At 34.4% G+C, this 13,993-nt stretch overlaps 1 protein-coding gene across 1 annotated transcript in view; it reads right to left on the bottom strand.

Annotated features, from left to right (window-relative positions):
- The window catches only part of PGAP1 (post-GPI attachment to proteins inositol deacylase 1), a 69,650-nt gene that overhangs the window by 18,968 nt on the left and 36,689 nt on the right, over positions 1–13,993 (bottom strand). Inside the window, exons 13-19 of the mRNA XM_028123457.2 lie at positions 12,311–12,388; positions 8,825–8,900; positions 6,291–6,364; positions 6,119–6,170; positions 5,565–5,631; positions 5,028–5,136; positions 3,364–3,402 (exon numbers count right to left, since the gene is read on the bottom strand). Coding sequence (XP_027979258.1) covers positions 3,364–3,402; positions 5,028–5,136; positions 5,565–5,631; positions 6,119–6,170; positions 6,291–6,364; positions 8,825–8,900; positions 12,311–12,388 — 495 coding nt within the window. The remainder of the gene's footprint in view (positions 1–3,363; positions 3,403–5,027; positions 5,137–5,564; positions 5,632–6,118; positions 6,171–6,290; positions 6,365–8,824; positions 8,901–12,310; positions 12,389–13,993) is intronic.

The raw sequence follows: 13,993 nt of genomic DNA, 5'->3' as shown, positions 1-13,993 counted from the left end.
AGCTTGAGAGCCCACTCCTCAGCTCCATCTCTGCATCCGGCTTCCCTGCTCCGATACCTGGGAGCTCTGCTGCACTCAGGCACCCCCAGTCCTTCTGTGACCCCGAGGATCCTGAGACCACACTGTCCCAGTGAGGGTTCCAACCCCCGCTTAGCCACTGGAGCGACATCCCTCAGCAAAGTAGACTTCTAAAAGTTCCGATTTTATGCTCCACTGCTCTATCACTTGCCAGTAGCTGGCTGACAGAGGCTCCCTCCCCCCACGGTCTATCTTCCCAAATATCGCCTCAGATTCACGTCTCCGCACTACCTTCCAGAAAGTGGTGGCTTTTCTGTTCAGAGAGTTGCTGCTATTCTTTTTTTCGATCTCCTACTGAGTTTGTAGGTGTTCAGAATGGTTTGATACCTATCTAGCTGAATTCCTGGGACCAGACAAAATTTAGGTCTCCTACTCCTCCGCCATCTTGCTTCTCCCCCCTGTAATCAACTTTTAATGTTAAAGTTTTAAAAGGAAATTTAAAGCATGTTCTACATTCCAAGGAATTTATAAGAAAATGTATAGACTCTCCTGGCAATCTGATGAAAGCAATGGAAATATATTAACTTACACAAAATGGTGTGTAAAATTTCAAGAAGTCCAAAGGCTCCCTGAAGCTCCTTCATATATTCCCAGGTTAAAACAGATTAGAAAGATTCAAACTTATAACCCATACTCATGATTTATAATTATAGCTTTGAGTGGAGGGAGAGGAGTTGAGTGAAAGGGAAAAGGTCATTTTTCTACCTATTACTAAACGATACTCAATGCCTGCTAATGACATGGCAGAAAACATAGCGTACTTTAGTTATCAAGAGTACAGAAAGAGGGGTGCCTGGGTGGCTCAGTTGGTTAAGCATCTGACTGATCAGCTCAGGTCATGATCTCATGGGTCGTGGGGTTGAGCCCGAGGTGGAGCCCCCCATGGGGATGGGGGGGATGGTACTCAGCGGGGAGTCTGCTAGAGTTTCTCTCCCATGCATGTGTGTGCGTGTACTCGCACTCTCAAATAAATCTTCGAAAAGAAACAAGTACAGAAGTTAAGCAGCATAGCAGGCTGAGTCAGACTCCTGGATTTAGACTACAGCTCTGCCTCTCCCTAGCTCTGTGTCCTTGGACAAGTTACTTTACCCCTCATTCTCCCTGTGCCTTTATCTATAAAATGGAGATAAAGAGCACCTATCTCACAGGGAGCTTGAGGCTTAAATGTGTTCAGTTGTATAAAGCATTTGTAATAGTAACTGGCACAGACAGGTAATCAGAAAATATTAGCTGTTATTATTAACCTTTAATGCTCTTCACTGTCTTTGGAAATCTAAGAGTTCCTATACGGTATTCTGAATATGACAGTTCCTTGTAATGACTGTCATTGTTATGAGTATTAACTATTCTACTGGGCTACAGATACAGCTCATATAACATATGCCTAAATCAATAATCATAAACTGGCCACAATGGAACATATTCAAATTGTAGACATGCTTGATTTGGCTTAGTATTTGGCACACTATTTCTTTACATTTCAAATTAGATGCCAACATTAAAAAATTTAAAAATTTTTACCTAAAAATCTAGATTTCCAGTTTCTTTTAAAATCTAAAGATTTGGCAATATTAGACTTCATTCTGACATAGAAATGATTTACTAGTTTATATAATTCTCTTGAGAAAGTAACTTCTGGTTTATTCTTTGCCCTATTTCATTAAAGTAGAAAAAGAATATGTAAATTTTTTTCTTTTCCTTTTTCTGAAAGAAAAAAAGAAAAAAGAAAAACTAATTTGATGGAAAATTATCTAACCAAAGGCTAAAGATTCTCCCAAGTGGTTTCTCTTTATTCCTATTCTCAGTCTTCTTTGCTGAATCAGCAACAGTGAAAATATGTATTACTTTTAAAAGATGAATAATATATACAACTTCAATTCATTCTACCATTCTCAAGCTAAATTTTCAAATAAATATGAAGGAAGAGCATCATATCTTTTCAGTAATTTGGGAAGGACTTAATTACCACAAATTCCTTGACATTTAAGAAAGTACCCACCTCTGATCCTGTAACACCTACATATCTTTGTTTTTTAGATAAATTTCCATGCCTAAACAAGAATATCAGTATGTCCTTCTTTGGTGAACTTGACTTTTCTTGTCACTAATCTGAATTATGAGCCCCAGGGATGATACAGATAAGACAGTATGTTATATCTTCAGCCCATACCACTGTGCACAGTAACATGCCTTTTGGACATACTAAAAATAGAATAGCATTAATTCTTCCCCTGTATTCCAAGACGTAAGTTTTCTTTTTTTTTTCCACCCACCCCCTGCAATTTTTCTTTTAAAAAGTCCCTTAACAAGCTAGAGAATTGATTGTGACTATCCATGGTGCTACTTTTCCAATTTATACCACCATTTAATCTTCTCTTTCTAATGTAGCACATTTTACACATGAACTTAGAATTTTCTAATGTTCACAAATTTAATAATAATCACAATCTAGTTCTCACCAGGTTGTTGTGAGAATCAAATGAGATAATGCATATAAAAATTTTCTGATTTAATTTTGATTTGTAAGTTTTATAATTATAGAATTAAAGGACTTGAATTTTAAAAATTCTGCTATGCTATGCCACAACAGACAAAAAAATAAAATAAAAAAAAATAGAAGGCACAATAAAACTTTAATGAATTTTAAAACTGGTATATAATTTTTCTGACTAATCAATATTATTATTTATGCCCAGGTTATACAATTCTGCAAATTATAATGATGTTGAGTAATATTTTAGTAGTTCTACTATTTGATAAATTATTTTTCTAACACTATTTATGAACTACAAAAACATACTCCCCAAAAGCATTTAAAGTATTTCAACATGTTTATTTTTAATATAATTTACTTTTTATTTTTACAAGCTAAGCACATACAACATAAAAAGTTATTTGAAAATTTTCGTTTATAAGACAGAGCCTACAAATTTTACTGGACTATGAAGTATAGTATAGTATGAGAAACATGAAATCTTAATATGACATTCATGTAGCCAAAAACACTAATTTGAGAATCAGGACTCAGCTCTCATTTCCAGGAATGAAAGCATCACCTTAAAGCCAGGCATGGCCAACTATGATTTGTCTGCTAAGAATGGTTTTTGGATTTTATTAAAGTGGGAAAAAGAAGGAAAAAGAGAACGAAGAAAAAGAAAGAAGCAGCTGCAGCAGTAGTAGCAGCAAGAGACCACATTTGGTTTGCTAAAATATTTTATTATCTGGCCCTTTCCAGAAAAAAGTTTGCAACACTTGCCTTATAGTAATCAACCAGGAATCACTTACCTGTCCAAGTATTTGTGAAAAGGAAGTCTTAACTGTCACCTAGTTTAAAATAATCATTAAAAAAAGGTTATTTTTCCTAAAGCCTTCTAGTTCACATTTTATTAAACTGAGCACTTCTGCACATCTCTAAGCATAATCATTAATTTTAATAATGATCAACCTAAACACATTTATGGTCTTATAAGAATCTTCTGAACCACAAATTTTAATTTGTATTAAGTGTAGTTTTATTGTTCAGCATAGTTTTCTGGATTCTAATTCTTTGACAACTGGATGAATGGTACATGTGATAACCCTTTACTAACTAGAATATTTGATTAACCAGAATATCTTAGTACCAGGTCATGCAAGCTAAAGGAATTGACTGAATGACTGAATTCAGAAGCTACACAACCGTTTGCTGAACAATTAAACACAAATTAACCTACGTATATAACCAGTATTTTAAAATCTCAAACCTAAAACTGTATAGCACTAAGTATAGTTAAGCTAAGGCACTTCTGAGTAAATTTCATAAAAACAAGTTTCATAGAATAAAAGACCAGGAACAGAGCATATTTCGTAAAATTTAAGCCAAAACAGTATTTTAAAAAGAAATTCATCATTATCTCTATTATAAATACACTCTTTTGATATTAGGAAGTCTGGGAAAAGGAAATATGTATTTCATACGGAAATTATAAAATGACTATTCAAAATACTTACTTATTAAAAATGTAAAGTACTTATAAAAACATGGACATTTGTGAGTGTGTGTAGTACTTGGAGCCAAAGTATTAATGCAATTCTTGCTATCACTATTAGACACATGTTAAAAACCATTACAGCCCTACAAAGTCCTTCAGTATTAGAAACAGAAAGCAAGATACCAAAGCATTAATAAATACTATGAAATCAAAAATAACTCATAATTTAGGTCCAACTGAAACTTATTGCTAACAAACAGTCTGACCTACCAATTCTAATCCACCCCGAGAAAGTTCTAATGAAGAATCCAAATATTTAAGGTTGTTTTAAAGGAACTGAATAGAAAGAAGATATTTCACATAAACCAGAAATCGCCATTAAAATATATAATCCCTTAAATCTGGAATTCTTAGAACCTGGAATGATACAGAGGGACACTTGTAGTTCATGAATCCGTAAGAGTAAATGTTCCTCAAGTCTATTTGCCTTCTCTTGGAGCAGAGGTGTACTGTGATTGTAAAACAGACACAGCAGGCATACTACACTGCACATATTAATGACTAACAGAGATTTAAAAAGCTAGTGAAAAGGAAAGAAGATTCTTACACTTATCCAGTGGAGCTGGAAACCAATACACATCATGTTAATTATTGCAGTAAAGCCATGTCAGCTGATTTCATGATGTTCTTCAATTTATAGAGAATTTTGGACTTTGAGCTTCCAAACTTAGAAAGTTAATCTATAGTCTCAATTTTTATTTTCTATTACTTATTAAGACATATACTTTCAATGGTCCAGCTGAGGAAATAACTGAGGTGGTGCTAACGGGCAAAATGGAGAATGTTTAAAGCATCACAAATGTCTATTTCATATATTTATTGGCTTCCACATTACCATATATCTAAGGCTAATATAAAAATACATTTCCTGTGTATTCTATAACTAAATCTTAAAAGTTAAGCAAACATGCAACTTACTTCATACTGACAGTCTGAAGATGTATACATTTTTAATAATGCTACATGGCTGTCATTTTCTGGTTGAGCAATATGGAGTTTCAGAGAAATTTCTGTGGAAGATGGTACCCTGAAAAGATAACTTAAATATTAATTCTCAAATACAAACTGCTGTTAAATAACCAACTCTAAGTCAATCCTCGCACAACACAATGAAATAATGGAGAGGAAGACAGATGTCAGAGATGTTATTATAGATGGACACTTTCCCAATTGTATCACAGTTGTTTGAATGCTCTTTCATGTAGGACAGGCGTTGGAGGACAGTCTAGGAAGGGGTTGATGGTCCAAGCAAATAAAGTTTAAATTCTAGATCATTTAGATAAGAATACTACATTATCTTATAATATTATCTTATGAGCACAATGCTACCCAAAGGATAGTTACATTTTAAGAGGCACTTAAATAGTTTCATTAAAATTTCACTTAAATAAACTAAGTAGAATATGTATTATTCAAAATGGCCAAAGTTTAAGATAAATTCTTTCATATACTTACTGTGCAATAGTTAGGGAATCTTCGTAAGACCAAGGAATATGAAGTTTATAAATACTAGTTATTTCTTCTGTGGAAACATAAAGGAAATATGTGTTATTAACCTTATGTAACCTTAACCTTAAGTGTTACATAAGCTACTATAATACCTAACTACACAGTTACCCATTTCATAAAAAATAACCAGTAAGACTTAGATCCCATAAAAAATTAGAGAATTGTTAAATAATAATGTTTAATTAGACTTACAAAAGATATTACAGCATATGAAAAATAACAAGAAACTGGTAAAACAGCTAAATCTGAATTACTATACTATAATGAGATAGAAAAAAATATATAGTATTTTTTAAATGTGGATTATTTAAACTGATACAGCTGAAGATACTTAGTGTTAAAAAGGGTCTATATTAAAACTCTTGGAAATATAGACAGCTTTTCTACTATCATAATTTAATTTTAATTCACATAAAATAAATAAGTATTATAGAAAATTCAAGTGAAGAGCTATTGATTCTTCAAATGACAATACTATTCTTCTCAGAAAATACACTTACCTTTGACTCCGGAGCACTTGCTTACTACGTTGATTTTAAAAGCCTGGTATATCTAATAAGAGTTTGACCACCAAAAAACAAAACAAAACAAAAAAAAACACCAAAGGTTTATTTGTTTGCTTAACTAAACAGTGAAGTAAAATCAAATCCTTGCTATAATCAGGATAATTACCTGTCCAAAGTTTAGAAGTTCTATATTATAAAACAGGCCACTTGTATTTAATATCACTTTCCTTGAAGATAGTCCTGTTGAATTGAAAGTACTGTATTACTTAGAATACTAAACAGTTTTTTAAAAAAGTACTGATTGTTTAACTTCAACTAACGCTAATACATTTTTAATATTAAAAAAGAGTTTATAGGTTTTCATTTCTGGTATGGAGGAGTGAACTCCTAAAAATCCTATCCTCTTTCAATAAACTCCGGACAATATTTATAATGCGTGTATTTTAAAAAGTCAAGTACATATTTTCAATTTCAAACAGGTATGCTTTCTTGGTAGATCTTTCATTTTATAAGTCTGCTATCTTTAATCAGATGGGTGATTCAGACTTGTCATTTCTGTATTGTTCTGAGTATCCTTTTTTTTTTAAGATTTTATTTAATTGAGAGAGATAGAATGAGAGAGAGAGAGAGAGCACATGAGGGGGGGGAGGGTCAGAGGGAGAAGCAGACTCCCCGCCGAGCAGGGAGCCCGATGCAGGACTCGATCGAGGGACTCCAGGATCATGACCTGAGCCAAAGGCAGTCACTTTACCAACTGAGCTACCCAGGTGCCCCTCTGAGTATCCTTCTTACCCCTGGCCAAAAAAGGTGGATGAGGGATAAAAATCTAAAGGTTTCTGCTCTCAAGTAATAAGATTCTTTTCACAAATGGAATTTAAAAATATATATTTTAAGGATAGGCCATGTCAAAAGGGCAAGGAGCCAATCCAAAATGAGCTCCCAATATCCAAAGTTGGAACAACTTAAGAAAAAAAAAGTAATGATAGTATTAAATTATAATCCAATGAATAAAATAAATATCCATGAGTCATACTGATATAAATAAAAATTGAGTAAGTAAATGAATTGTGCAAGACTGTTGAGTCGCAGATCTGTACTTCTGCAACAAATAATGCAACATATGTTAAGAAAAAAGAAAAAGAAGAAGATAGCAGGAGGGGAAGAATGAGGGGGAGTAAGTCAGAGGGGTAGACGAACCATGAGAGACGATGGACTCTGAAAAACAAACTGAGGGTTCTAGAGGGGAGGAGGGTGGGGGGATGGGTTAGCCTGGTGATGGGTATTCAAGGGGGCACGTTCTGCATGGAGCACTGGGTGTTATGCACAAACAATGAATCATGGAACACTACATCAAAAACTAATGATGTAATATATGGTGATTAACATAACAATAAAAAATTTTTAAAAAATTGAGTAAGTAAATAAATGGAGAAGGGACAACTTTCTTTTCATAAGAATTCCAATAAATATAGAATATAGAATACCAGTAATAACTGCCTCAAAGTGGAGGAACCAATGGATGCTAAAATTAGTGGGTTACAGATGGCTTTTGAAGATAAAAGCGTACTTAAACTTTCTCAAAGTAGCTTCCCCAAGACATTTATTAAATACAAAAAGGAAACAAATTTACAGTGGAGAAACCTGGCAGACAACTATGTTAACCAAGTAATCAAGGTTAACATTGCTAATAATTAGACAGTGATATCACGTGTCCAACCATAGGATACAATGAGAAGCACACATAACTCCAGTGATATTCTTGCTAAAAATGTACAACCTTAATCTAATCATAAGAAAGCATTAGACAAATCCAAGTATTTGATATTCTACAAAATAACTGAAAGTACTTTTCAAAAGATGTCAAAGTTAAGAAAGACAAGAAAAAACTGAGGAACTATCAACGATTAGAGGAGATGAACAGGACATGACAACTGAATGCAATGTGGGAATCTGGAGAACATTGATGGAAAAATTGATGAAAACCAAATATAGCCTGTAATTTAGTTAACAGTGTTATACGAATAATAATTTCTTAGTTTTGACGACTGCATTATGTTAATGTGAGTGAAGGATATAGAACCCTGTGCTCTTTCTGTAACTGTTCTGAGTGCTCAAAATTACTTCAAAATAAAATTTAAAGGCATATTTAGTTACATGTATTTTACCACAATAAAAAAAATGGGAAAAATATTTAGAGAAATCTTGAAACTTCCACAGGGCAGACAGCAATTTATACCTTATAATAAACATTTGATTAAAAGGGCCAACATGTAGTATAAATTCATGGAAGACACACACACACACACACACACACACAATTACTTGCAAATGTATATGACCAGGGAGAAAGTTAAAGTTCACTTCTCAGAAGATGACCTCTGGCCTAGTATAACAATCAAACCACTGAACCACATTATATGGTTATCCTAAGAACTATACTTGAGATACAATATTTAATGTTACAGGCTCTCCATTATTGCAACCAACTGGCAAAAATAAATAAGCACGCTGTTAAAAATAAAAGCAATTCTTGGGATGTGTGGGTGGCTCAGTCGGTTGACCGTATGGCTGTTGATCTCAGCTCAGGTCTTGATTTCAGGGTCCTGAGTTCAAGCCCTGTTCTGGGCTCCATGCTGGGCATGGAGCCTACTTAAAAAAAAAAAAAGGAATTCTTAAGACTTCCAAAATCAAAGTACTTACCAAAGGAAAAAAGATGAGTTACAGGAAGCTGAATAGATCTCGTCTCTTTTTTAAAGAATTCACAATCTACAACAAACTAAAATATAAAACATTGATATTTAGGAAAAAACAATTACATTTATAGTAAAATATCTTCACTTCATGTTTAAGTGGAAAATAGAAGTCTATAAATAAACTTCAGCTTTGTAGAAGTTATTACCTATCACATTCTCACTCTGGCTATACTTAGATGGCAACAATTACTCAAAGAGAGATGCTAAGCTAAGAAAATTTGATGAACAAGCTTAACTTAATAAATTATTGGAGGATCATTTTTACAACAGCTGATGTATAATCCAGTTTCCTTCCAGTTAGCTTTAGGTGTTTATAGAAGAGGGACCGTAAAGGATGGATCAAAGCATTAAGAATCAAGGTTAACTCAAGATTAATCAGAGATTTAGATAAAAATCTCTCAATACTTCCATAGTCAAAAAGAAGTATGATTTTGCTACATTTACTTTTTAAAAATCCCATATTAATTACGTATCTCTAACACTCTAATTAGACTCTAATTACGTATCTCTAACACTCTAATTACAAAAGACTTGGAGATGGACATACTGCCATTCATCTACAGATGGCTAAAGTTATTTGTATAAGATTATTTCAAGCTAAACAGTGATTAAAATGGAAAAAAAGGTTTACTATGTATGAAGCAAGAAAAAGAAATGCTATCTCAAAAAAAGTAAAACTAAAATGTGACATCTGCATAATTACAATATTTTGTAATGACATTTCTTATGTAATAACATTTCTACAATGGCATAAGGAACTTTGTCCTAAACTGTCTGCAATAAGAACGGTTTCATTAAAATAATCTCCATAAGGAAACCAAATTACTTTGATTTATAGGAGCTGAAGAACAAATTAATCTGATGCTTAATTGTAGCTAGGAAGTAGTTTGCTGTCTATAAGAAGCAGAAAGCCAGTGAGGTCTATCCTAGGCTTTTCCAGTAAGTACATCTTGGATTGTGCTTGAAGCAAGGTTATTTTGTTTGTCTCTTGGGTGGATTTTTTATTATTTCTGAAAGTCAAAAATAGATGTGGGAAAATGCTATCTGACTACAGTATACATATTAGGAATAAAAGGAAAAACTTGTTAAGGGGCTTTGCTTTTCTTCCCCTTCTTTACTTATAAGGCCAACAATTCCATCAGACATTTTCCTAATAGAAAACAGCTGTTACAAGGTTAGAACAATCATCTACTGAACAAGATTATTCATTATATATTTACAAAGCACTTTTGGGTGAGACATTGCCTGAGACAGAGAATCAATTTTAAATCACTTTGTACAGGTATTTAAAATAATACAATTTTTATTATTGCTTTAATTTTATTATTGCTATCATAATAAAAATTTATTTTTATTAATGTTTTTAATAAAAATTTTTATTATTGCTTTCCCTTTATGGAATAAACCCACACCCAAGAAAAGAATTCAAGGGTCTGTCTCTTTCTAAGGAATTATTTTGTTTTCTGTCATCAAAAAATGCAAGTAATTCCATATTTGCATTTTGAAAACTCTATTATCAGTTGACTGCAAAAAATTTTCAAGCTGTCTATTTAAATATATGTATCCTGATGATGGGTTTATAACAGATACGCAGAAATTATAAAAGGCCTAAATTAACATCCTTGTGAGACTGGGTATGCAACAGTAGAGTCAGCAAGTGTTACTTTCCAAAGAGCATTAAGACATATTAAATATTCATTAGGTTGCTAAGGCTGGCTATTTGTGAAAGGCTCATTAATTTCTTGGAATAACCAGATAGGGCCTTTCCAAGTTTGGGAAAGATGTTTAAATTCATTCAAAGCCAACTTACCTGACAGAAAAACCCCTAAAGAGAGCTTTTAGAATTGAAGATGCTGAATTACCTCTCACTTGTGCTAAGCAAAACAAAACATGAATTCATTATAAGGTACTTGTGAGACTCAGTCTTTGAGTTAACTCCCAACTAAATCCCCCCTTTCCTTTATCTTTAAAATTTTCCTAATGATTTTGGCCTCAAATCTCAACAATTTTCTCACTAAAGAACTATTTTTTGAGCACTTATATGGTAGTGAGTTGCTAAAGGATGAGGATGCAAAGTATAATAAAATCTATCTGGTCTTACTCCCAAAGAATTCACAATATGGTGATGATAATAGATAAACAAATAAATTATAATTCAGCATAATTCCTCAAAGAAGTTATAAACAAAGTGTCATGGAAATAAGAAGTTACCTGGATGAGTCATGAAAAGTAAAATAGGAACACTTAAGATAGATACTGAAGGATGAGCTTGTTGGGTGAAATGTGGAATGGGAAGTAGAGGGTCTTTTACTTCTGTCTTCTTGCTTCCCCCTCCCCCAACTTCTCTCAAAAATTACCATCCTTTTATTTCTACTCCCCACTTCCCTAGTTCAAGCCCTCATAACCCATTATACAGCAGCTCGTCTCTGTTTCTAAACCATGCACACCATAAATAGATTCATCTTCCAAAATGGCTCTGATCCCATTTCTACTAACAGTGAAAATCTTTCAGCTGCCTACTAACTCCTGAATTTTATGAAGTCCTGAATCTAACTGAGGTCCTCTAGAGTATGGCCATGAACTACTTTCCCAGACTTTTCTTCCACTACCATCTTACCCATGTGGCCATCTTTTCAAAATTACTATTTACTTATTTACTGTTTCCAAACATATCTCACATTTTCACTTTCATGCTTGGATCTCATGGTTTCTTTGTCCCAGCAGTGCTGTTCATTATAACTTTCTGCAATGATATTACTACTGAGCATCTGGAATGTAGCCAGTACAACTAAGGAACTGAATTTTTAATTGTATTAGTTTTAATTGCTTTAAATTCAAATAGCCACATGTGCCAGTAGCTCCTATATTGGACAGGACAGGTCTACAATGTTTCTGATACCCATAAAAACATTAACTATCCTTTAAGGAAATTTTAAATATCACCTCATAATAAAGCCTTTCCCCATTCCATCATTCAGAGATATCTCCCCTTCTTATACCTGTATTTGCTATATTCTGATTTGTATTATACTTTGGGGTACCTCTTTTATTCTCACTCTTCCTTCTGTTTCCAAATGTTTCTCTCCCCCTACCCAACAGTATGTAGTTTTTTGAGAATAGGATTCATGTCTCCCTCATTTGTGTGCCTCCTATAATTCCTGGCAGAATCTTGCACATAAAAGGGTACTCAATAATGAATAGATTTTGAAAGACTAAAATGTAGAGTACGTTCCCACTTTGAACACAGAGACTTGGATTTATTCTGCTTAGTTAAGTTAGAGTAGATGAACCTAATGATTTAACAGTCTTAGGTGGATCACCAAACTGGTCGTTGTTTTAGATAAGCACTATGTTGAAGAATTCATCAAAAAATAACTTAAATATTTAGCATGAGTATCCACTAAACATTCGATAACCTTAATCCATTTGTTACCTTACTTCCATGAATAGATGGTACATAAACAACAAGATGAGACAAAGATGGATAGTCTTGAAGTCTTAACGTCAAAGACTGGGGAAAAAAAAAAAGAACATAAAAAGCTGATTTTATTTCTGAGGGTATACAGAACTTAAAACATGTTAGGGGAAATTATAAACACTTATTTCTTATTTAATTGGTTATAAAAAACTGATTTCAAACTTTATATTCGGTGCCTCATAAAACGCCCATGTTTACATTTTCAGGTCAATAATCCTGAAGTCAAACTCCTAATATTTTGTAAATATGGACTGCCAAAAATATTCCTTGAGCTGTATCCCTTCATGTAAAACAAATGACATTTAATATTAAATATAATATTTTACATAATTATTTCCAGATTTGGTATCTTTTATAATTTGTCCATTTGTTTTTTATAACATTACGATAAAATTTCTACATTTATTTTGGTAGCTAGCATATGACAAAGAGCATTCAGTAGCTGATGAATGAATGAATGCTAAAAATAATGGAAGAGTTGCAACTTAATCTCAAATGATTCTGATCTAGCCCAAGCAGTAAAGAGTCGCTGTCTAATGATATATATGAATAACATACTCTGGAACTTATTCAGTAAATGACATGAAGACACAAGAAGACTAATAATGCACCTTATCAAATGAAGATCTATTTCAAAATTAAGACCAGATCCTACAGCCTATATTTTGAGGAATAAATACGTAAGAGACTGGTCTATTTAATGAAAAGCTACAGCACCAAATACAGTTTTTAAATCCAAGGTTTTTTCTGGAAGTAGATGTGGGGGTGGCAGTAGTTATATGTGGTAACAATTTGTATGTATTAAGAAATTTCTGCACCCAGGACACCACCCTTCCGTTGAAGCAGGGCAGGCGGGCGTTGTCATCCGAAATCTCCTCCTTCACCACCCTGCTGAGGGACAGCATGCAGGCCAGTGAGAATGGCCTAGCGCCCCCCACATGCACCCCTGTTCAAGGCTTCTCCCGATCTTCGTCCAGGTCAAGGACGTTGACTTTCCTGCACCTTGACCAAGTCCTCGTCCCTGACGCTGAAATGCTTCTTCGCTCTCACACCTAGGGAGTTTCCAAATTCACCCCCTTTCCTTCCTCCTCCTCCTCTCCCCAAGTCATCCTCAGGTTTTGACACTGCTCCAAAGATTTCCTTGGGTCTAATCCAAACCTCTCACTCCAATCTCAAAGGCCATCCCATCCCCTCTGGTGACCCCAGCTGCCCCAAATGTCTGTCTAATCTTAGGAGCTCTGCTGGCACCTCCCCCAACCTCCACCCTGCTCCTCACACGCCGTCCCCAGTCCCCAAAGCCTTTGGTCCAGAGTCTGTAGTCTCATGCTTTCCTTAGCTTTCTCTATCTCACTCCCAGAGAGCTATCCAAATGTGCCACCTTTCCCCATGTAAAAATACCCATTAGACCAAAGAATGGTACTTGCTCACAAGGCTGAGCACTTCTAAGGAGAGGTGAAGCCCAGTTTCCCATTCCCCTGTGGCTCATCTGGCACGGAATTCTACACTAAGCAGCCCAGGGGCACTAACTCCCACGGGTTCCTTGGGATGGACGGGACTTGCCCCTTCTTCTCAACCACCACGAGAAATCGTGGATGTCTATTCTGTTCAACACTGTATCCTGGTCACACAGCAAGGAAC

This window comes from Eumetopias jubatus, unplaced genomic scaffold (assembly GCF_037043125.1).
Source record: "Eumetopias jubatus isolate StellerSeaLion01/CBP00866 unplaced genomic scaffold, mEumJub1_p1.0 scaffold_3, whole genome shotgun sequence".
In the NCBI taxonomy this organism is placed as follows: Eukaryota; Metazoa; Chordata; class Mammalia; order Carnivora; family Otariidae; genus Eumetopias; species Eumetopias jubatus.
This window is presented reverse-complemented; position numbering and strand designations above follow the sequence as displayed.